This window comes from Brienomyrus brachyistius, chromosome 5 (genome assembly GCF_023856365.1).
Source record: "Brienomyrus brachyistius isolate T26 chromosome 5, BBRACH_0.4, whole genome shotgun sequence".
NCBI lineage: Eukaryota > Metazoa > Chordata > Actinopteri > Osteoglossiformes > Mormyridae > Brienomyrus > Brienomyrus brachyistius.
In genome coordinates this window covers 29,634,240-29,660,380 of record NC_064537.1, presented here as the reverse complement: position 1 = coordinate 29,660,380, position 26,141 = coordinate 29,634,240, and the positions used below count along the sequence as shown (strand labels likewise).

The following is a 26,141-nucleotide window of genomic DNA, read 5'->3' as shown; positions in this document are numbered from 1 at the left end:
TTTTGCCCAAATCTGTTACATAAGGTTCAAGCAGAGGTATCGCTTCTTTTATTACGTACCCATGCAGATTAATTGCTTTCTGTTTTAAGGTACATCCATTGTCCTCTCCTTTTAGTCTGACAAGCAAGCATGTGTTTGATGCCAAGCCAGAGCAGTACCCTGGTCAGCCTTCCCACATGCATGTTGATAAATGAATTTTTCTATCTTTATGATTCATTTGCCAGAAAATACTCTGAGAGCCCTCCAGCTGTTCCGTGTTGCCTGATGTACATGTTTTGTCTGCTGTTTTGTTAAGGAGTCTATTGTGTAGTTTCAGCATTACGAAATTTTTATTGTTTCAGGTTCTTTTAATGCCACATAAGCAGGAAACCTAAACATACCAGTGGTGTTTGTGTGTATGTGTCTGTGTGTGGATTATGTTTATATTACAATGTGGGGACCAGTTGTCTCCCACAATATGATAAAGATCAGTTATTTTGACGTTGTGGGGACCATTTTTCAGGTCCCCACAAAGAGCTGTGAATGCAATCAACAACTAATAATGTCAAAAGACTTGAATTTTGTTTGGTTACTTAGGTAGAGAAGGGGTTAAGGTCGTCAGGTAGGGATTAAAAATTTCCCCAAAGAAATTAATGGAGAGTCCCCACAAAGATATAATTACAGGGTGAGAGAGCAATAAAGGCTACTTTGGAAAATGCTAGATTGGGATCCTGGAAGTACTGGTTTAATTTTAGACAATTAATGGATGGAACATTTAAATATTTTTAATAGTATTGTAGCACTGGTGAGGTGCATGTCCCTGCATGCCCAGCGTGCAATTGTAAATAGCCCCTGTATGTCATTGTAAATAGCCCCTGTATGTCATTGTAAATAGCCTATGTTGTACTGTTGTTGCTTTTGTTGTTAATGGTTGCATTTCCCTATTGCCACGTGTGTGTTTGCCCATGTCTTGTGTGTACCCCGTAGGATCCTCGCATGTTCTTAGCCTTTATAACTCTCCCACTGTGTGTGCACGTAACAGTTCCGCATCTGACAACCTTGTGTTTCCGCTCTGTGTATTTGGTTCGATGCTCGTTGGGTTCCTGTTAAGGACATTTTCCATGGCTAGCAAGTCTCCTTGTCCTTCTCTGCTCCTGCCGTGCCTCGGTTCACCCGGTGCTACAGTATGCTAGTGAGAAATATTTGACATTCAGAACAGAATTCATCAGATACTGCTGCAGAAATTGTAAACTAAAAGGTAAATAAAATTAAAGAAATGGAAATATTAACTATATTAGCTTTTTCCTGCTTCTGATTGTCGCCTCTGTAATGCTGGTTTGAGCATTAGAATTTAACAGATTTAATTACTATAGTTAGCCGCATTCCCAAGCTAACAGCAGGCTTGTCTACATAATTCACACATTAGAATCTGTCTATTACAATTAGAGGATCTTGCCATCATGTGTAGTCCTACCAAGCAATGATTAACAGATTCCTGTGTGGCTTTTCAAAAGGAGGATTCACCCAGAAATTCACCATGCCTTAAAACGGGGTTGTCAGACTCAGTCCCCAAAGAGCCATATTACAAAAGCACCAATGAATCTGCAGGCTAGTTAATAACAGTATGACCAAATTTAGCAGTTATTTGGTTGCAATCTACTATATGTGAATGGCGTTTTACAAATCTGTGAACTTTGTAGGAAACATTATTGAAACATATGATACACAAAAACCTCTTTGAAGATATAGAATTAAGAATAAAATGCATCCACTGGGAGAGAGAGATGCAAGGAGCATGCACTGATAACAGCATGTTGCCACAGCTGCCACGCCACCTCAGGCATGAGAACCTGAGTGCAGTGGGTGATACCTCAGCACTACACTAGTCTGAATGGACCAGTGTGAGTTTCTCGGTGGCTGGAGTGCCAGTCCTGTCACCAACCCCCACATTTTCCTGTAAGTTGGAGGTCCTCCTTATGGGGCTGGATGTAGATTAACATCATACCCAGGACGAAGAAACTGCAGGGCCTTGCTCATGGGCCCGATGGAGTTGGATCATTCATGGCATCCACAGGATTCAAACCAACAACCTTCCTATTGCTGGGACAGATCCCCAGCCTCACAGCCACCAATCCGCCCAGCGGGCTGATGAACTATTATCTGCTTTTACTTCACATTATCCACTAGATCTTTCTTTTGAATGAGAAATAGGCTGAGTTTAGTCCCAGGAAATCAAAACATCCTGATTACACAACAAGAACGTCTTGTTGAATTTTACACTGATTTGCTGCTGTTGAGTTTGTCATTGTGGGGGGGATGGTGTAGTGCAGGTTTGCACAGGATGATCCCTACTTCCCGGGTAGGGGCGTGATGGCACATGTATTCCTCATGTTCTGCTCAGTCACAGCATTTTCGAATCAGAACACACTATGTAACAAAGCAAAACACTTCATGACCCGGATGGAACCTTAATTAACAAGTAGATGTTCAACATGGAAAATATGCTAATTGTGGCTGCTAATTGTAAGGCTATTTAGTCAGTCAGTCATAGTCGGCAGTTTGGGATCATTTTGGTTTCACAATAAATTACACCAACACTGGAGAGAGTAGTTAAAAACACCAAGACTGTCTTATACAAATTTGGTCTATTAGGTATATGTTGCTGGAAACTCTTCACTTTTTTGCTGGGAATATATCCAATACGCTTAACTCATTTGGGATGATGACATCTTTATGACAAGAACACGAGACCTAAAGGAAGTTGGTGAGTAAGTGGATGAACTAGAGGTTTACCCACTCAATCACTCACTCATTCAGAATGAGAATGAACAATTCATTGACTCAATCCACCACTTCGAGTCTCTCAATAATTCATGACCAAGAGGGAGCCTATCTGAGTCACTAGTTAACCCAATCACTCAAGTCTCTCATTCAGAGTTCTCGTTCGTCTGTTCGTTAACTGTAGCCATATATGTGCAGTCCTACGTTTTATTTTTCAGCCAATTATATGCTCACTTACAACACATCCTTACATGCCTCATTGGCTCTTCCTGGCCATAGTTTGCAAGGCAACCAGGTTTCAAGTTACTTTTATAAGGATTAACAGAAGAACAAAATGAATGTATCAGTGCAGGAAAGTGAATTTGAGTGTATAGTACCTGTAAGGGACTCGTTCCCCACAAGCGAATCATTCGTGAACATCACACCATTGAGACACATTGCCTTTGGTTTACAATTCTTCCTACTTGTGTTTTGCAGTTTTATTAAAAATTAAGAATCCCGAATCCAACACCGAGGTTTTTATTGAGCCCTGAATTTTGTGCACCGTATACTGTTTACTATTTGCAGGACATTTTTTTTAACATTTCATGCGCTGTAAAGAACTGAGCTTTGGATATGGCCTGCAGGCCATGAGTTTGACACATGTGCCTTAAAATATGTTATAGACCCAAGCACCGAAATGTTGCATATTGGTTTCCATTATAAACGACAATGAAACAAATGATAACTGGTTGTGAATTCATAAACATTTGCATTGCCATGGTGAGGTACACGAAGTTGAAGTTACTTTCTTATTTGGCAGTTAATTATTCACACGATCCAAGCCACTTTAAATTGACAGGTTTTTTTAAATATAAAAATTATATAAAGTTAATATGAAAGGGTTTTATGTTTTTATAAAATGTCTTGGGTCCATGCTTGCAACGCATACATTTACGCATGCTGTTGCTGCACAAGTGGTGTTGCTGCTCATACTTACACTTATTGTTTATGTCGACCTATAGGATTAACAGTTATGTCCACCAGGGGCAGTGTGGGAAAACCATCTTGGTCAGCTCCTTCCTTTCCGGTCTGGATAGTATGAGGTTGTGGCATGAAATGTTTTACACTTCCTGCTTCAACAGTGACTTGCTAATTTTGTAATACTGCAGCAGTATTCTCTATATTATACCCACTTCTCCACTTCATATTGGTACTTTGCTCTGCTACACATCATTTTACTACCTCACATTGAATGTCGCATTATATGTTAGATATCTCGTAGTAGCTAATATTTCATACTTGTTATGGCTGCATGACTTTGGAATATTTTTTTGCCATAAATATTGCAATATTTATAAAGCAAAATGGAATCAAAATCAATTTCTCACAAAGATGTGTATAAGTGATTTAAACGGCAAGGCTTAAATGATTATGATTGCCTCTGAGCATGTGCAGAGCTCAGGCAAAAGTTGCGGGGGTAAACTTAAATTTTAGACGTATGCTAGATAAGTAAGCTTGCTGGGTTTTGTTTCCTATAACAGATGTTTTAACCAAATATCAGCTCTTTGCTCTCAGTGAATTTTATCTCCAAGGTTTCGAAATACAGTACCAGAACTGTATCGAAAAATAATACTATATATCAACATACTTTGCACTACGGCATAATGTCTGTACATTATGAAAGTATGCAAAATCCTGATCTCAACTCAGCTGCAATGTGAAAATTGCATGTGCAAAATGATGTCAGTATTAATATTGTACATGACCCAACCCTACTCAGTATTTTTTTGTGCTGTAACGCTGCACTGCGTTGTTAATTGGCTGTAGTATATGAAGCAAGCATTCAAGAATTTCACTGTACTTTCTACATATGAGTTTTTTTTAGTTCAGATTGAATTCAGCAGCAGAAGAAACTTCTTTAACTGCCATTAAATTTTGAAGACTCTTTACACAAAGGCACATAAAAGTGTTCAGAATATGTTTTCCTCTTCCCACTGAAAGTATTAGGTTTAAAATATTGTATGACCACTCATTCCTAGAAAAATTCGGATGTTACTTTGATACTAAACTGTGTGTGGCTCAGTGGGCTAAAGCTAGTTCATGCTTTCCACTTTCCGCATGCGCTGTCATGTGCTTCTGGTCTGGAGACTCGTTCACGACGCAGTTTGTGTTTACACTGTGGATGCTGATTGTTGCAGTAGGCATGTGCGTACTGCAGTGATATTCCTCCAGACCAGCAGAGGGCAGATGTCATCTCCTGGGTCTGAATAAAGTTTATGCAAAAGCAGGATGAGTTACGGTTTATAACTGCAAGTTTAAAGTCTTCTTGGGGTTTTAAAACTATACACATAACCTTCTTTTGTCAAAACTACTTAATTGATGCCGGCTTTGTCTCAAAAACAATTCGGACAGTAAATATGTTTAATGTTTACCCCTGCCTGAACACGTTTCTCATTGAAAGTACTATTCGATTCTTAAGATAAAATGTGATTTCTGGACAGAAATCAAAATAATAATCAAGACATAGGTGGCATATACGAAGTCCCTAAGAGGTCAGGGTGGGAAAATTTTTTTTTTAAAATAATTTTGTGTTCCCTTGCAATAGTTTTACGATCACACACTTGCCCAGTTGCTATTTGCCGCAATGTTACTGCAAAGATTAACCTACGTAATGTTTGTGTGTGCACTTCGATGAGCTGTCTTAACAGTTACTTGTGGTGAACTGACACCGTGCAGTTATTAATAAATACGTGTAAAAACACATACGAAAGTTACATGGGGTGGATTGTCCCCCATAATATAATGCTTAGAGCAAACTGAATTGGAAATGTCTGTATCGTTTAGATTTATACTTGTTAGTACTTTAAATGGACAGAGTACAGTTATTACATGTAGTAATTATTGAGACATAGCAAAAGTATTGCGAGGGAACGCAAAACTATTTAAAAAAATAGTTTCTCACCGTGGGCTCCGTAGTATTATATCATTAGTCTTGAACAAATATAGATGAGAAGAGTTTTCCAGAGCTATTGATATTTATTGAGTTGAACAAATTGAACAGTTTACATACATGCTACCTACTAGATTTATCTTGTCTAGTATCTTGAACATGCGCAGTCACCGCACAAGGTTTCCACAAGGCATAAAAATCTGGGGTGAATTTCCTGCAGCCTTCTTAATACTACATTGTTAGTAAGTTCTATGTAAAATAATAGTACTTAGGAACAATCGTAGCATTAAGAAGGTTTCAGGAAACACAGCCCTCTGCTACATGCCTACTGACTGTAGCCGTCCACAGCCAACCCCTGATGACAATATTTACATCTCGTCCCCTCGACAGCAACTGAAAGCAATGGGAAAGTGAAATATAGTATGAATTGAGCTTAAACCTCTGTGCCTGTGATCAGAAAGTTACCAGTTCAAGCCTGGTCTCGGCACATCTGGGGGTCCTTGAGAAAGGTGGGAGGTATAAAGAGTTTCCCCACGGGCATCAATAAAGTAGTTCTCCCTCAATTTCAATAAGATCCCTCCACGGACTCTAGCTTCCTCCTGTAGTCCAAAACCATGCCTAGGTGAATTGGTGTCTCTAAATTGCCCATGGTTCTGTGTGTGTGTGTGTGTGTGTGTGTGTGTGTGTGTGTGTGTGTATTTCAGAGAAAGAGAGAGAGAGAGAGAGCGCGTTCGGGGGGTTCCCTGTCTTATTCCTGGGCTGCGATCAGCAGTTAAGGAAGATGCACGAATGATTAAGGAATGCATAATATTCCAGGATGACATATCAATGATATCAATGAAAAATCTACTTCTACCTTTCCACAAAACTTTAGAGTATTTCACCTTGTACTATGGTTTTCATGCTACTGAGTACTGACTGAACTTTCACTTGAGTAAAATTACAATGATTGTGTTAATTGATGACTACAGTGCTCCTGATGTGTTTCATGCTTGGTTTATGAAGCTGAATTAGCACCCTCGGAAAACTCTATGGACTGGATATGTTAAGCTTAAGTAGAACAACAATTGTTCATTTATACCAAATAAATGTTACATCATGTTATACCGTACGTCCTCTCTCCATTATATAGTTTGGTTGCTTGTCCAACGTCCCTAGGTTTTAAATCAAGAATAAAATGTCCTGATGGAATTTAAATGGTTCCTGCAATGAACTGGCATCCCGTCCAGGACACCCCCTGCCTCGTACCCTCTGCTTCCTGGGATAAGCTCCAGGCTCTCTGCGACCCTCTCCTGACATATTAAGATTGCAGTTTTGTACAACTGTGTACTTTACATGTACACTCCTTCTTCATTTTGAATTTCGTGTTTGATATATGTAAAAATGTATACATTTTTTTGCACTTTGTGTTTGCGCTACATATGCAAACTGAACCCCCCCCCCCCCTCCCCCAGATCGGTTAAGTATGTAAATGATGAAAGTAGGACTGTGCTGTGTTTTTGATGAGGTTATTTTATTTTATTTTTACCATTATTGTACGGTGCATTCTGTACTAATCAATACAGGAAATAAACATGACAAATTGGACAATGTAGACATTTTCTTGCGACATTACATTTTTTTGTTAAAAATAACTGTGACTTCATTATTTGCCCTGTAAAACGGACTGCCAGTGTATTAGATTTAAAGATGCAGTGTGATAAAAAAATACAAAAATATGACCAGTGACTGACCAGTTTCGTAAACTTATTGCCAGCTTTTTATAAACCTGTAATCAATATCCTATAATGCCTACCATTAGAACTTCTTATTTCAAGAACCATTGTGCAGTTGTTTCCCAGTAATAATTTCTAATGGACTAAGTGTAAAGACAATTGTATAGGATGCTTTATTCTGACATGCTATCAGGCTAATAAATTGGTAAATTGCTTGTTATTAACACAGAACCTGACTATTTATCAATTCATCTTTCATTCAACCTACTAATTTACTATTCATTATTCTGTACAGGTGGGCCTGGAGCCTATCCCAGGAAGCACTGGATACAGGGAAAAATGGCACGTTGGTCAGGATAGCAGGACACTCAGATTTAGAAATACTAATGCACACGACTGTGTATCTTTGGTCTATGGCAGGAAACCAGAGCACCCTTAGGAAACCCAGTCATATGACTCCAACCGCACACAGAGCAGGGATGGGAATCAAATCCACAACCACATGTGTGAGGCAAGAGAGTTAGGCACTGAGCCGCCACACCACCCCACTAACACGCTCCTTCTGTGAGTGAAGAAATCCATCGCTCTCTGTGATTCAGCCTTTCACTTAATGAAATAAGCATTCATATGGCTTGCAAATAAATTTTGCATTATCCTACATTCTATACTACACTCCTGAATGCATGTAAGAAATAAAAAAGGAAATCTGTAATATGCATTTTTAATCTTTTGTTAGTTTGGATTTTATCAGACTGGCTCGGATTTCACCAGCAAAGTGTAAAACAAATATTTGTACAACAGGAATTTCATGCCTGTCATCTTTTGTTTTCTATGCTCATCTACTTCACTTGCACACAAACTCTTTTATTTGGTAGGAGTAGCCTTCGGCACCAGGTGTATCGTCATGTTTGAGGAAAACACTCACAAAAAGATGTGCTGCAGCTCTCTATCTTACCCCCTGCAACAAGGTGCAGACCTGCAGACATTGACACAGATTGGGAAAATCTTGCTCTTGAGGTGTGCATGTGTTTGTCTTCCTGCAAACAGAATGGCATAGTTAAATGAGTTCTGTGAGTTTGCTGAAGCTGACAAATGCATCAATATTGCAGTATGTCATCACGAGATGGCTGTCTGTGCTGCCATCTGTTTCCTGAAATACTGCAGTCCGTCGGCAAGCTATTTTCAGTCTGTGGGGAAGGGCAGATGCCCTCAGATTCTGTAGAGATAGCTCAGCGCTGAGGGAAGACCCTTGTTTTTCTTCTTTTTGAGTCATGCTTTGAAGTTCTTCACAGACTGCATTGACGTGCTGGAGGCTTATTTAGCATGTCCTTATTGTATGTCCTTATGACAGACATCCATGGGACAGCTGACCGTATGGTTTGGGGTGTGTTTGTCTTTTTGAGGTGTACTAAATACCAGAACCTGCAGTGATTCCTGAGCAGCTTAGTTTTAAATATGGTAAATAAATGTGAGGAGCACTTCCTGTGTTTGTAAGGTGGAACAGTGCCTGGTGGGCAGTACTGTCATGTTGCTCCTCCAGGGCTGGGGGTTTGAAACTGATCTCTTCTCTGCAGGTACTCCTATTCTCCTATTTCCTCCCACAGTCCAAAGACACAGAGTTAGGTTACAGTGGCTTAAATTGCTTGCAGTGTGCCCTGCATTGGACATGTTGTACCTTAGCCTTGTGCCCTATGCTGACTGACAGAATCCAGGTCTCCCGCAGCACTACAGTACTTATGATAAGTGTTTAGAAGATGGGTGGATTTTTGGTGTAACTTTTCTAAAAGCCACTTTCATAGCACAGTGCTAATCTCACCACCTTTTGACAAAGCGCCAAATAAAAAAGCTACTTGTGTTAAACTTCATGTTGACTACAGACCATTCAGTTCACCACAAACATTTCTTAGGGATGAAATATGCAAATCACATGTATATTTGATATACATGAAGTTATAGAACCGCCCAACCTCTTCCTTCCTTTGATACCACCCTGGAAGTGTTAATTACCTTGCATTCCTGTTGAGCCTTTTTATGGTAACAGCCCACTCATTTTCCCCACCATTTCAGCCAGTGGGTTTGTTAATGTTCAGTATTAATGTCTTTACTCTCTGAATGTGGTGCTTTCTTTACAGCAGCATGTGACACAAACGTGAAACACAAACCTCTCATCTGATTTTTCAAAATAGGCATCACTGATTTCTAATGTCTAACATTTATTGCATTTGATGAAAAATGGATACTGCTTACTGTAAACATGTTGAGTTATTGCATTTCCTCATTTCAGTATGATATACTAACAATTCCCGTACTGTGCTGTAACCTGATGTAGGTTTTCTGTGAATTTCTGCAGTGAGTTAAGCCCCTAGATTACCTCTGGTTTCACTGGACTGTTTGGAGTCTAGCAGTACAGGTAATTCATTATGAAACCTTACGGGCGCCAAATTAGTTGTAGGTAACTTGAAGCCTATGGATTTAAAAAAGAGGAAAGAGACATATTCTGTCTCTCTCTTTTTCTTGTTGTCTTTCTACATACTCAAGAACTGAACTAAATTTACCAGTCTGTAATTAATCATTCTTTACATGTATCCCATTTATAAATCGCTCTGGATTTTGGTTTGAGGTAATTAATGTGGTGTTCCAAAGTTCACAAGGCCAATTTTAATTTTCGTGTTTTCTATACAATTATCAGATGCATGACAAGGGTAATATAGTATTTATGTAACTTTGCTGAGAGCAAAAGTAGTCTTATTAAAATCATGTCAAAGGACATAAATTGGATAATGCTTGTCAGCGTTAAAGTTGCAGTTTTGATTGGTTGAAAATCTGGTTCCATTCGGGACAGCCTCACATAACCTTTCAGTGATGTTTTTATATTTTCATTTTGAGGAGCTTTGAGTATACAATACTGAGTATAGAATACTAAGTATAATATAATTTCAGTACTGTCTGATGCTGGTTTTCAGCTTGCTGTGTAAAATGAACATAACCTTTGAGTATTACACACTGGTGTGTGTAAACAAACACAAACAAACAAATAAATAAATTCTATAATTTAAACCTTTTCCAACACCAAACAGTGAAAAATCTAATAGACAGCAGTTTGAATAAAACAATCAACAAAATATATTGTAGTTCTCTAGTCTTGTCTCTAGCATTTTGGGACACACAGCAGAGTAACTAGAATAATTCATTATTATATTCGACATTAATAGTACATCAACTTTTGCACTGGGTAAGTCATCACTTTTGTAATCAATTACATGTTGGTATGTCTTTGTACAGATATATAAAAACATGGTCAGAATTTATGTAACAGATCGGTCATCCTAATTTTATGAAAGAGTGTATCTGTATTATTTTGACGAGTGCAGAAATTCCTTCTTCAGACAACATTGCTTAGTTTAGTTCATCATTCACTTTCACCCTGTTAAAGAGGCTCAATGAATATATAATGCAAACTTTCTTTTTCCTGCAGGGTTCAGAAAGCAGGAAGCCCAGTTGGTCAGTTTGCTCAGGGAAAAGTCCCTTTATGTCATTATGAATAATACAGCACAAATGACTTGGTGTATTATGTGATATGAGTTTAGATGAGGAAGAGCATAAGTCTCAGGGTGCTCATGTCAGAGTGTGCTTATTCTTCCTCTGAGGGCTGGGTGTGCTTGTTGTGTTAAGGCATTGATTCCTCTCCTACATGAAGGTCATCGTCTGCATCGCTGTGTCAGTCACCCCATCGCTCGTTAATTGAGCTTGCAAGCCTGATTCTGTGGAGTGTTTTAAGAAGGAGAAAAAAACTGAGAGGAACTAAGGAAAACAACGTAATCCACGGCTGCCCTTGCACAGTGTGTTCCTTATCCACTTTAGCCCTTCACTGGTTTAATGAGGTGCCTACAACTGGCAGGGTTGCTGAGTCACATGCCCTTTTCCACTGCAGGATGAAGACTCATGGCTTTGAACTGCACTTTTACCCCAGAATCCAAACACCTCTCTCTCCTGGTGCACATAAGGGCTTTTTCGTGTGTCACATGTACATAACAAAGGATAGTGCCATTTGCCAATAGTGCCCACATAAGATAACATTGTGATGAGCCACCTATGTAAATAAGAGGCTAACATAAATGTGTGGTCAAATGAGGCTCCGGGTAATGCTCGAGAAAAGCACAACTTGTGCCGATGTATTTTCAACAGTGATATTGTTCATGGCGAGAGTGATACAGTCTGCATGTACTATACCCCTCTGAGCAGTCACTAGCTTTCCGTGACACGTGCTTTAACACGGGTATTCATTGTACCAGCCAGAAGACACTAATACCGTCAGATAAGGACGTCTAACCCATCAATCAAGTGAGTGCTGCCAGTCGCTTGCTTTGTGAGATCTTTCTTTTATTGTGGCGTGGACGTTCAATTAGCCGGTTTACATGTGTCACTTAATTTGATTTACTTGACCCTTATGTGCGCCATGTTCTCAGAAGTAGATAATCAGTCAACTTAGTCAAGTAGTAACTTCCTGATTTTACTACTAAATGAATGCTGTGTTGTATTCCCGCAACTACAAAGAACTCATGAAGACAATCTGTTACCTATGAAGGAACAATATGTTCACTAAGGGGATACCATGTGGGCAGCTTCGGTATCTGTTTTAGAAAGAGGTTGTAGTCAGAATGAGGCTTCAATAATTAAGAAAACCAAAAAAATTTATTAGTCAACTTCAGTGTGCATAAAGTATCTATACAAATATAACTTGTTTAATTTTATAATTTATATGATTGTTATTTATATGAAGTGCCTCCCTTAAAATGTTTATCCAGCCAAACGATCTAGATTCAGACCTGTTCCTTGTATTGGTTGCGGAATACAAGTTTAAGGGCTTTTAATGGCTGTGTGGGTAAATGTTGCCATCTTGTGGCTGAATGAGGTAAAACATTTTTGCGGAGTACTTCGTATCCTTTGTCATTACAAATCGTGTAACAGTAGCAATAGATAAATCATAATACGCAATTTTCTCGTCGATGTTTTTTTTCCCCCTTTTTTCTCATAGGTGAGAAGGTTGTTGAGAAAAGCTTTCGTCTCTAAGTCAGTAGAGTGAAAATGTAAATACTGAATGTTAATAGGAGGCATTCCAGAAGAAATGTGTAGGTTTAGTAAGTTAAAAAAGGGTTTAAAAGACTGTTTGCTCTTTTTCTTTTTTTGGGGGGGAAAAGACCTGCGAACCTAAGCGTTGCCAACTCTGGTCAGCTGGCTGGTATGAGAATTTCAGTTCGATACAAGTCTGCACACGCATTTACATGTATGTAACCGATCATTTACCTTGTAAATATTATGTAAACAGCCCCGACGCTTTTGATGTAGTTAATTTTAGGTTTATAATGGAACTATATAGATTTGCTATAAGATTTCATGCATGAGAGTCTGCAAGCTTGAGTGTCACGTCAGATGCGTGAGAGTTGGCAGCCCTGCAATCTGCTCTCGTTAGCTCTATGACGTTAAGGGGTGTAGTTTTCAATTATATTTAAAAAGTGTAGGCTCACTCCTTGTCGGTATTTACGTTTGTTTATGCTTTCTGAAATTAGTCTGCCGAGATGTCGTCATTGCAAGGTGGTATCCTCTCAGGGTTAAAATGTAATGTCATCCTTGTAGTGTTGGTATGACGGTTTTTAAATATAGATCCCCACAATTACATAGCACATCACGGTATGTGTTTTTTTTTTTTTTTGCATGACTGTGCTTTTAAATAGGTTTGTAGTGGCTTATTGTACTGTCAGGAGTACACAGACTATAAAAACATTTCAGTATAATCATAATCATAATATAACCAAGGCTTTGATTAATATAGGGTTTGCTATCATGTTTTGTGACAATATTCAATAAATACATGTCATTTTAAATGATTATTTAAATTATACTTTTAATTGTCAGCTAAATTATAAATTTGTCATTTAAATTATTAAAATAATCGTCTGAATTGTTTAGACTATTATTTAAATTACAGTTTATACCAGCAACAATTAAATGTATCTGTCAGTCACCCATCAAACTCCGTCTGCGGGCTCTGAACAAAACCTAGCATCTGATTGGTTACATTGCGCACTACGTCGAAATATATCATTCTCGCCCATTTGATTTAATTTTCATTTACTACCGCGTTCTGTTTGTTCTGACCTGGGGTTGTATTACTTTCCAGAATCTTAAGTAAACCCTTATAACTGTAGGATAACAGTTAAACTGTCCTAACTTTCACTGGCCATCACATAGTGTTAGCTATAGCTAAACTTATTTAATCCATATGGCTGCTCTTTTATTGCTTTTACACTATGTAAGCATATATTGGACTTTATTAATTGTAACCCACAGAAGACAATCCACAAATACATACCACGATTCACAAATATTTCACTATCCATAAATATGGATTTTTAGAATTTGTGTTGTGTAAAATCATATCCACAAAAATGTGGAGTGATTTGTTCATGTGAAACGTATTTTGCAAATTTGTAGATCACGTCATGTCTATTTTTGGATCGAGTTACATTTGTGACTTTGCTCCTATTCATTTGCAGATTTTTGTCCACTTTGTACCGCACCTAATCTGTAGAAAAAAATGCTCTATATTTACATATTTATATCTATAAAGTCCAATATAGGGGCGGCATGGTGGTGCAATGGTTAGCACTGTTGCCTCACACCTCTGGGACCCGGGTTCAAGTCTCCGCCTGGGTCACGTGTGTGGAGTTTGCATGTTCTCCCCATGTCGTCGTGGGGTTTCCTCCAGGTACTCCGGTTTGCCCCCACGGTCCAAAAACATGCTGAGGCTAATTGGAGTTGCTAGATTGCCCATAGGTGTGCATGTGAGAGTGAATGGCGTGTGAGTGTACTCTGCGATGGGCTGGCCCCCCATCCAGGGTTGTTCCCTGCCTCGTGCCCATTGCTTCCGGGATAGGCTCCGGATCCCCCACGACCCAGTAGGATAAGCGGTTTGGAAAATGGATGGATGGAAGTCCAATATATATACAGACGGTCCTCTACTTACAAACTTTCAACTTATGTACGAACTTTCAGGCATACAAACGAAGAGGACTAAGTCCAAATTGTGTTCATTGGGCTTTTGTTTCCTGGCCGCAGCATAATTTTTTTTTCCTGTGCGCCACTTCTGGCTGCTAGTCCCACCGCGCAGCAGTGTAGCGTGCATACTCCCAGCATCCTTGTTCATTGTACTGTGTATACCCTTAAAATTATGTTGAATAACGACAGCAAACTTGGTAAAACTGGACTGATGTGTTAGTATCTTAGGCCAACAAAATGTGGAATCGTATTTGTATTTGCACGATTTGCAATTAGAGAACAGCACTAAGTGAACTACAGTGCCAAATGACCATAGCGAGAAACACTAATTGCACGCAAGAACAACTCTAGTCATGGTCAAAAGTTATGAGAAATCCATGGATCCGAATAACCAAAAGATGACCGTTTTCAGTCTTTGTTACTTAAGTTTCATTGTTATCTATTTTTGTTACAACAGAATGAGCAATCATCATAAAAGAAATAAAATTAAGAAACACGGTCAAAGAAAACCCATGAACTCCACTCTCCTGAAAGCCACTACACCTGTCTCTCCCTCCCCTTCCTGACCGTATGAGTGTGTAAACTTCTTAATGCAACAGACATCCCTTTATTACATTACTATGCAGTTAGGAGCCATTTAGCTCCTACATTACCAGCCCCTTATGGTTCTAAATGCTAATCTTGAGAACAATTATCACAACTACAAACTCACCAATGCTATCTAACAGGGTTATACTAACACCACAAAGTCAAACTAATTAAGCGCATTAATATCCAATATTTTAATTTCAGTCCAGTATTAGTTTGGTAGATTCCTCTTCTAAATCATATAAAATGAAATAAAGTCAGATATAAAGAGAGAAAAAGAAAAAAGAGCCAGAGGTTATTAGCATATAGCTCATGGTTGGGGCTCAGTCTTTACCACCTGCCCTTTCTGATTCCATCAGTAAACAAATCTTCACGATGGGTGTATCCAATATGTTGGTCTTTGTTTTAATCTGAACACTTTGAACAAGACCCTTCTTGTCTACTATTGTCTTGATGATTTCCCCATAACCCATGAGTTTCTTGGCACACAGTCATTTACAATGAGTACCACGGCTCCATCTACAAAATTTCTCAATGCTATAGCCCATCGTTGCCACTCTTGGAGTTGAGGTAAATACTCTCTAGTCCATCTCTTCCAGAAGAGGTCTGATATGTACTGTACCTGCTTACATCTGTGTCTTCAGTATAGGTCTCCCTTGTCAAACAACCCAGGCGGTAACATCGGTTTAACTTTCAGTGTTAAAAGTTGGTTAGGGGTCAATGCTTCCAAATCATTAAGATCGTTAGATGCCTTCATAATTGGTCGGCTATTTATGATTGACTCCACATTGCACAACACAGTATGCAAACTTTCCTCATCCAGAACTTGTTCTCTTACAGTGGAATTAAGGACCCTTTTCACCGATCTCATCAACCTCTCCCAAACACTACCATGATGAGAGGCTATGGGAGGATTAAATGTCCACTTAATCCCTAACTGATGGAATAAATGCTGAAACTTGTAAGTATTCCAATTGGCAATGGATGCCGTCAACTCGTGATTGGCTCCAACAAAGTTGGTTCCATTATCGGAGCAAATCTTTCACCTGTTCTCTTCTCGTTACAAAGCGGTGAATAGCGTTTATACATGAATCCGTGTCCATTGATGAAGCGAGCTCAATGTGAATGGCACAGATGGCTAAACACGTGAATATGACACCATTCGTCTTTTCATGGACTCTTCCACGATTTGCATCAAAAGGTCCAAAATGTGAAGGGTAGATCATCAGGTGTTACTCGATCTTGTGGAAGATCAGCCATTAGTTGTTTCCCAGTTACTCTATGTAAATGACGGCAGGTCACACACTTTGATAGGACTTTTCAAATGGCTGTGATGGCACCAGGGATCCAAAATCCTTGTCTTAGTTCTGACAGCATGTGGTTACGACCTCCATGTCCTATTTTCTCATGGATCTGACAAAGAACTAAATTGACAATGGAAAAGTCCTTACCTAAGATGACAGGTTGTTTAGATTGCTCTGGCATAGCTGTCCGACTTAATCTTCCACCGACTCGCAAGAGACCATCTTGCAGTACAGGATTCAGCTTATACAAGTGGCTACTGTCCCTCATGTAGGTCTCAAATCTCCTCAGAGAAATTTTCCATTTGACAGAATTTGATTATGTCATACTCTGCTTCATCAAGGTCTTCCACTGATATACCTGTGTGTTTGTAGCTTCCTTTAAATTCTTCCATCCTCAGCTGAATAAGTGGATCTTTGTCTTGACTGCTTCCCATGTCGGTTGTGCACAACTCCTTACGTCTTTGCCTCAGTGCTGGAAGAAAGGATTTAAGCTTCAAGAACTAAGCTACAATCTGCTTCAACTTCATCCATGACAAGTAATGACTAATCAACCTCTGGAATGGAGTTATATTTTCTTCCACCTTTATGGAATTGACTCTGACTCCTTTGATTTCAGGATCATCTACAGAGAAATTGGAAATGTTCGCTGCAAGATTTGGCTAGCATTCACTTTGACAGTAAAGGAAATCCGGACCAGTTATCCAAGTTTTGTTTTTCAGGAAATCTAGCTTTTGCCCACTTCAGGCACAGTCCACTGGATTCTTATCAGTGCTGACGTGTCTCCACTGCTCCACATCAGATGTTTTCAAAATAGCTGAGACCCTGTTCGCCTGAGTACTGTCATATTGTCAGTCCAAAACACTGATTCTGCAAGATGTAATTGCAGCTCTCTTCTCAAAACACTGTACAAATTTGCAGTTACTGTCGCAACAGTTAGCTCCATATGAAGAATGGTACGTTGCCTAAGAGGTGCCACTCTAGATTTTCTGATCATAAACGCACAATGTGTCTCACCAGTTAAGTTCTTAAGCAGAAAGTAACTGACTGTCCCATATGCATCTTCACTTGTGTCAGCAAAGTGGTGCAATTGTGCAAATGCACAATCCCCATACCCATAAGATGTACGACATCTTGTAACTGACCCTCCGAGGCGGCCAGATTAGCTACCCAGTCAGACCACTGCTTCTTGACATTCTCTGGCAGGTCGTTGTCCCATCCAACTTTCAATCTGCATAAAATTTGCAGCATCTTTTTTGCGGGCAAAACCATGGGTGCTTGAATGCCCATTGGGTCATAAATTGTGCAAACAACTGAAAGAAGTCCTCTTCGTGTAAAAGGCCTATCCCTGATGGTAATATTTAACTTAAATGTATCTGCCTGAATACACCAGTTGAGACACAGTGCTCATTCTAGGGGAAGTTCGTCTTGATCTAAATCCAAGGTTTTCACCTGTCCTGCCAGTTCAGACTTTGGGATTGAGTCGAACACTATCTGACAATTACTCGCCCATTTGTTGACGCGGAAGCCTCCACCTGCACAGATTTCACTTAGGTTATGACACATTGATATTGCTGCTTCGTCTGTAGCAACAGATTTCAAGCAGTCATCCATGTAGAAATTCTGTAGTACAGTCTGTACAACTTCCTCATTGAAAAGTTCCCTCTGGTCCTCCACACACCTTTTCAAGGCAAAAATGAAAAAAATTAATCTGATCACTCTTCATAACATTCTGGAGTTTATGCAAATTAGCATCATAAAAACTGAGGCAGCAGACTTTGTGAAAATGAATATTTGTCTTATTCTCAAAACTTTTGGTTTTGGTTTGATGTCTAGTTCATTTCAGTGAATTGGTCAAACTGGTTTTCAAATGTAAAAGAATCAAAGTTTTTGTTCATCCACACATTGCACAGGTCAAAGTCTTTAAATAATAAACATCAGGTAAAAACATACTGCAGCCTTTTAAAAATCACAGTTGCTGTTCGTGGGCTGTCTGTAACCATGTTGCCTTCAGTGCCCTCCCACATACCATAATCCGTTGTATTTTGTGCTGTGTGCAGACTCGGTGGCATGGTGACTGTAGCTTACTATTCTTGATAAAAAATGGCCAGTATAACGCTACATGAACCAATTTGCTGTGTCTTCAGACCATACTAGATGATGCTCTCTGTTCAAAAGGGACTCTAACATGCCCCGAAGTAAACCAACAGCACCACCTAGTGTGGAACTAAAATAGAGCAAATGGTTCTTGAAACGTTATTATATATATTATTATTATGATTATGTAATATTTGTATTAATCTAAATCTACAATATTACTAAAGCCTTGAAATAGATCTAGTTCAGTGCACCCCATGCTCCCCTTTAGACTCACTCCTGCATGCTGCAGTTATCACTGCAACAAAGTGTGATGGCTGCTGTCAGTCTGCTGCAAGTTGGCCAATTTAAATATTGTGTCAAACTAAGCAAACAATTTATCTGCATACAAAGAGCTTCTATTTTAACTTGTATAGCTTTACTGTAGACTTGCTGCTGTGGAAAACAAACGGCGGTGGATGGGAGCAGCTGAAAGCATCGTTTTTCTTCACCTTTTAGCTTGTTGAACAGCTGGTTTGATTAAGGCAGGGTTGTCCAATCTTATCTGCAAAGGGCCCGGTGTGTGTGCGGGTTTTCGCTGCAACTAATTAGAGGACTGATTGGCTGAAGAGTGCTCACACCTGGGTTTGAACAGCTGACCTACAGGTTACCCCAAAAAACTTTATACACACCGGCCTTTGCGGATAAGATTGGACACCTCTGGATTAAGAACTCTCACCAGCTCTTTCTCAGTAAAGGTTTAGTAGCAAATACAAGCACTGCTGTTGTTTTCCGTCACTCCACCCGAGTTAACTATCTCTGTAATGGAACCGTCTCTGTGCTCTTAGTGTACAGACAGGTTCCAGCTCCATGTTAATTAAACCATGACAGCATCATTTTCACTGCTGTTGTGTTATCAGTGTTTTATTGAAGAAAAATAGGGCTGCTTGGGCTGAATCTCGTTACACATTTTTATTCACACATATGCCCATAAATACGTTTCTATCGCATGTCTATTTTAGCCGCGAATGTGAGTGAAGCGCTCGCGCTTACTTTGTATACTGGTTCTGATCTGTGGACTGGATGCATAGACTGGGTGCTTTCTGTTGAGATGTTGAATCATTGACGTTGTGCTATGGTGGTAAGACAATTCGGTTTTACAATGGACACACTGTACAGGATTTTCGCTTTTCTTTCGTTTGAACTGGTACCAAACTTTAGACCTTTTTCGTCTTTTTCACTGACTTTCCTCGCTATTTTCCCTGTTTTCTTCCATTGCGCCATCAAATCAAACCTGCTACACGTAATGCAGCGTAAGCACACCGTGCGACAGTAATAATCCTCCGAGTGAAACACGCTGATCACTAAGCCTTACATAGTCATGCGAATTACAGAAAGCATCAAGGAAAGAATTTTCATCGAGGATTTTTTTGTAATCGAGTTATTCGAGTTACTCGATGAATCGTTGCAGCCCTAAATCAATGGGATTTCATAAAGTCTGTAAAAGTAACGTCTGTAGTTATTTATTTTATTTTATTTTTTAAAAAGACATTGTTTTGCTTTATGAGAAATCCTTTGTTACTGGTGATATTTAGCCAAATTCAGATGTCCTTTGTCCAATAACTTAGTGAGTAATCCAGTATGGCAGTTCTATTCGCTGCTGTAGAGTCAGTCTTTAAAGATGATCAGAAAAGTTTAGAGAGAGGTGAAAACCAATTTAAATCCAGCCATACAGAGGACTACAGCTACTACAAAGGGCTATTGGTACTGTAGGTTCAGTCAGAGCAAGCAAGAGGGACAGAGTGTGCAGTTTAGGTGATTTATGACTGATGGATTTGTCTAACTTTTAGCTATATTTTATTGTGAAGTTCCGCTAAATGAATTATTGCTGTTAACTTTTAATATGTATAAAGTATAAATGTTGACTGGCAGTAACGGCTACAATATTCATTAGCCACCAAGATGTCTATCAGCTGATACCAAGTTGCTAATGAAATATCGTACATCTCTACATCAAACTTACTTCCTGTGGGCAATTACTGGGTTTTCTAGCTTTCAAGCTAGCTAGCTGGGTAGCAGGAATGGGACAGTAGCCGACTTGGGAACAGTAATGTCCCCCATAATGCAGATGATTGAATTTCGAACTGTATTTTAAACCAATGATATATTGGCAGCGCATTTGTAGAATAAAAATAAGAGGATGGAATATTGCCTCTTGAAATATGAAGATGCCATTAAAACATTCAATGTTTCCAGCTGAATTTATTCTCTTATTTATTTTGAGGTAAAAGTCATTGAACTGGATTCAAGTGACTGAATTATAGAAATGTAGTTTATAATCTGTATATTTTGGATATGAATTGTGGAAGCCAAATATTTTTGCATTGAGTATTTTACCAATGAAATTACAATCGAAATATTTTCATTTGAAATATTCAATGTTTAAATGTACATTTGCATTTAAATTACAGCCTTCTAAAATTCAAGTGTTATTAAATGCTATATGTTTTTATTCGATCAGCGTAATTGAGTGTTTTTTGCATCAGCGACTTTGATCATTAATTTATTTCCACATGCAATATTTATTGTAAAACTTGCAGTCAAGTTTCTAATGGTTAATTTGCTCTCTTCCAGGACTCTCAAGCTGAGTGCAGTCCCTGCATAGATAACGAGAGCAGCACAGTGCGTACCCAGTTACTTTCTGTCATTTTAGCTCTCATTAACATTTATTTATTGATGTTGTTGCAAGGTAGTAAAGCTGAGTATGTTGAATATCTTAACTCTCAGTAAGATCTGTGTAGCCTGCTTGTGAAGTTTGATGTCCTGCATTATTTTTCAGAGATGTTGTATACCTCAGTGTAAAAGACATTCTTATGTACTTTTATAGCCTTACTGCAGTGAATTCAGATTCTTTATTTTATGGCAGCACTTTTTAGGTTTTAACCATAATCTACTTTTTTGTTTCATATTTTCAACGGATACATTATATTATAAGTGTCTTAGGGCTATTCATTATTCAATGAAGTAACAATATGCGTTTTAACAGATGGGGCACTTTTGTTCTAAATTTGTAATAATTATGAAACATGACAAATGAAAACAATTAATGAATCTGTAAATAACTGGGATAACTGCAGATACTAAATAGTTAGATAAAATAGATCTAATGGAATCTGAGTCATCTTAAGCTGATTTTTCAAAAGCCAATGAATTCAGCATGCAGCGTAAAGGAAGAAAGTTATTTTCAATTATTTTTTAAAATCTCATCGCAAATATCTTAGTAGCTTAGATGCATTTGAACTTTAACCTATCAGTTTAAGTAAACCCTAGTTATGTTTTCTAAGAAATGTTTAATAGAAAGAAATACATAATCTGTAGTATGTGTATTTTATATTTTATATTCAAAAAGCACAGTTCACCAGTTGAAAAGTGCTATGATGTTCTAAAGCATTTTCTGTGTTTTTATTTTAATGTGCTTTTAGAGAGAACCTTTTATAATATTACAATATGCATTCAGCTTATGCTTGTTATAGCTCCACCTGCAGGTACATCCAAATTCAGGCACCACGAGGCCTCCTCAATACTCCATTTGTATGCTCTGTTACTCCCCTCGTTTTCCTTTGAGCTCTGTTGAACCACGACCATGGGAAGTTGCCATTTTCTATTTGACAATGAAGACATGCTTGTATATGCCTTTGCATTTGTGTTTGTCCCGCTTTAGATGACAAGATGATAACTTTCACTGGTCTGCTAGGCTCATCATGAAAAATAACTCCCTTGCAAAATATTCATTGGCTGCCTTTGTTTTGCTTGGCATGTGTTGGTTTGCTTTCTGTAGTGTGTCAGGGAGGATCTTTGGACATGTTTATGAAATTCATGAGAGTGATTAGCCTGCAGTTTTACTCAAGGCCATGAGAAAAGTAAATGTATTGGCAACAATGAAATTTGCTAATGGAACCAATGGCGAGGTCATATCGGCAGTATAAACACACATATAAAACGTTGTACACTTTTCCGATGCTGAAGTGAGATAATCCAAATTGCGGGATTAGATTCTGGTCTCAGTCCTGAGGGTACATAGGAGAAAAGCCAGCAGGTATGTTGTGAACCGTAAGAACTGTGGAAGGCATTTGGAAGAAGTCGATTTAGTTTGAGTATGACAAAACTTTATTTCCTTTTCCAAAGCTTTGGGGAACAGGCACTCGGCAATCTTTCTGTCTTGTGATCTGTTCCCCGAACAACAGGTGCTTACATCTTTTATAGCCAAAAACGTGACAGCTTACAGAGAGTTTAAGGTCGGGGTCTGGTATCTTCAGACACCAGTCACTTCAGTTAAGCACAAGGCATTATCAGGTAAAAACAACTTGACCTTTTCATGACCATTTCATGGTCACATCATCTTCAAAACACATTGTTTCACTTCTCTATATGTACCTTTTATTTCCTTTTCCTGGCTCTATGATTAAACAAGTTCCTTATAACTGTTTACCCTGCAGTAGCAACCAACTCTAATATCAAGATATTACCTTGACCTTTAACAAAAGCAAGCTCTTTGTGCCAAAACATGTTAGTTCCTCTTACATTTAGAAAAATGGGCTTTCATATAAGTATCATATAATTCAATCATTACATCATCATATGTCTTAAACTGACAGTTGTAATATAAGTGGTAACATAAGTTTCATTAGTAATTACTGATTTAATTAGTATATTATTTGCATAAGGTTTGATTAATGTTTGATTTTTCTTCCACAGAACCTTGTTTTGCTTTGAGAATAATCAGTTCACAGGCGGTTATGTTATGTACGGTTGCCATAAACATATGACAATAGTAGTTTTGTCAGAGTCTAGATCTTCCTTCAGGGGTGAATATGGAAGTTTGCAGTTAAAAGGAGATCATAAATGAAAAAGCTTTTAATCATGCTAGTCCACAGAGGAGAGAGAGGGCAGAGAAGTTTTGAGCTGTGTTGATGGTTGGGATAAAGGGGACAGGTGCAGGCATGTAGTTATAACTCTGATTGAGTGTGAAGCCTTCTGCATTAGCTTACTTCATACTGTAATAAGATATAAGTCTGTAGCCAGCCTAGTAGTAAATCTAGAACACCAGTTTGACACCCTTTTCCCAGCTTTTGCAGCATCCGTAGTAACAAGTTCACACAACAATGTCTTACGATTAGCAAGAGCATGAATGGAACTTGGAAAGAGAAAATTTGAAAATCTGGGTTATATTGTGACATTTGTGGCATTTTTGTTCATTTTTATAACTATTTTCGACTTGGATGGTCAAGCTTGCTTTCTACTTAAATGTTAATGCTCAGATATAAATCAGGTATACAGCTCCACTTCTGTTTAATCAAGGACACTGACCATAGTAACACATAACAAAGTATGTGCAATGTGGTTCATAAAATCAAAGGGGCAAATGGCTTTTACATATCTTATCAGTATTTTTCTGTTATTACTAATAGTTTAAGGAAAAACCAAAAAGCACAAGTTTAATGTCAGAAACCTCTAAATTGAATTACAAGATTGTCAGGATCAGTCCCTTATGTTATGTCAATTCCCCTAGTGGCCAGCAGATGTTGCTGGTCATCCCAGTGTCTTTTACTTCTAGTGTTTTTGCCTGCTCCGGGTTCACTGCATGGCCAAATGGGCTGTGGTCGGCCACCATCCCTTCCCTTTTATGTTACAATTAACTGTTTATTTTTTTGTTTGTTACTTATTTGTATATTTCTGCGTGGTTCCTTGTTTTACTCCCTGGTTGTACTGTATTACATTCAGTTTCCCTTGTTTTAGTTTCCTTTTGATGTTTGAACCTGCGGTATCTGATAATTGACCTCACTTGCTTCTTGTTGCCCCTGTTCTGATAGCCCACATCTGGCCCTGGTTAGTCCCTGTTATCAGTCCATTTAAGTGCCTGCCTTTGTTCTATTCCTGAGTCAGGCATTGTAGCTGTTCCTGTGTGTTTGTAGCTGTGAGGTTCCCTGTGTTGCTGTATGCTTCTTAGTCATAGCTACCCCGTGTTGGTTTATAGTTTCTTACCTACGCTTGGTTTTGTTGTTCCTGGTTTTGCTCTCTGCCTTAGTTTAATTTTGACCCCTCGTGGTCCCCTTTATTTTCTGGTTCCCCATTTGTGTTCTTCTTGAATTATATAAAGGTTTCTGTTTCTTGGAGCTGCTCTGAGTGCTGTTTCTTCTTTATGGTGCCCGGCCGTGACACAGGATATGCTGGTGGTCATCGGCAGACAATGTGGAAAATTTGTATAGTATGACAACAAATCGAAAACTGACAAATATGCAGCATACGTATGTATTATGTAGAATAACGTTTGGAAGCACTGTAGTGTCTTGCTATGAAGAGCACATGCATGTAAGATTTGCTCTAAAAGACCTGGTTTCTTTTACTTTAAGGGGTACCTTAAAGTAGCCTAGCATCCCATCATATTTTAGTTGTACTCTTGTCAGCTGCTCTTGTGTGCAGCATGTGATATTTTTAAGGAAGATAATCATGCATACTAACACTCAGGCAGACTGCCTGCTGGTAGGTGGCCTAAAATTTGAACCTCAGTGGATATTAGAAGTGTTTAGAAAGTTCTGCTCTGCAGTGAAGAAGTAAAAACTTTTTCCTTTGAAGTGTGGAAATTATTTATTGAGTGAACTTGTATAACCCCATTGTGTAACCATGCATCTTTTCTTCAAATGCTGGTCCTTTCTCAGGTCTTGCATCAGATGATGATACCCTGGCTGATCCTGTGAACCACCAGTATCAGTCCCTCAAGAGGTTAAAGTGCTTCTTACAAAAAAAAACAATGAATACATTGATATTTTTTATGCCCTGGGTTTTGCAGTTAAATGTTCATTAATGTTCTTGGAAATGAAGGCTGCAAAAACAATTATTCTGATTATTCGATTGATTCGGTGATCAGGCAATTAATAGATGATTTGAGACAAAGTACATGGTTTAAAGAAAAGTGCAAATGCATTAAAATCTTTATAGAAAAAAGAGGTATTTTTTTTAAGTTATTATAACTTCACATAGTGTAGAGCAGGGGTTCTTAACCTGGCATCCATGGACCCCCAAGAGGTCTGTCAGTGGGTCTTAGGTGGTCTATGATGGTCAGATTAAAAATTAACAATTGTGTCCACTGGAGTTTGTATAAACTCATTTTATGTATACAAACTATTTTATGTATACAAACTATGTATACAAAATATTTTTTTGTGTGTGTATATATGTATGTGTGTGTGTTTGTATATATGAATATAATGTGTTACTGAAGAAAAGCTGTAAGGTGGCATGGGATGCTATTGTATACGGTCAGGTAGCAATATTGTACTGCAGTCTGCGAAATCACCACCTTCTCACTCCATAAGTGTAGGGCTGCCGCGGTTAGTTGACATAGTTGATGACCTCGACACTGAAAATGTCAACATCAATATTTTAAATCAATGTATTGTTTATTATTTTACTGAAATTACATTTATGATTTAATTCTAACAGTTGTTTTCCTTTAATTTCACTACTTAATTTGAATTACTCGTTATCGTTATCGCTAAACAAAAGGGTGGTTTTACACATTGCAAACTTTTGTTAGCATACCATGGCAGCACTAGTGCTGTGCACGAGCAGATAAAGAGGAAACGCACCAGTGCTATTCTAGATGATGGACCACCAGAAAAGACAGAACCACCGTGTTGTCTATTCATGTTTATT

At 38.5% G+C, this 26,141-nt stretch overlaps 1 protein-coding gene across 17 annotated transcripts in view; it reads left to right on the top strand.

Annotated features, from left to right (window-relative positions):
- LOC125741731 (RNA binding protein fox-1 homolog 1-like) overlaps nucleotides 1–26,141 on the top strand; it is a 440,599-nt gene that overhangs the window by 199,870 nt on the left and 214,588 nt on the right. For 14 of the 17 annotated variants that reach the window (XR_007397837.1, XR_007397838.1, XR_007397839.1 and 11 more), the window contains one exon: nucleotides 21,063–21,110. The exons of the other annotated variants lie outside the window; for them this stretch is intronic. Coding sequence is in view for 11 of the 14 variants with exons in the window: in XM_049012997.1 (XP_048868954.1) it covers nucleotides 21,063–21,110 (48 nt within the window). In the remaining 3 variants the exon portion in view is untranslated. The remainder of the gene's footprint in view (nucleotides 1–21,062; nucleotides 21,111–26,141) is intronic. 17 annotated transcript variants of the gene reach the window in all.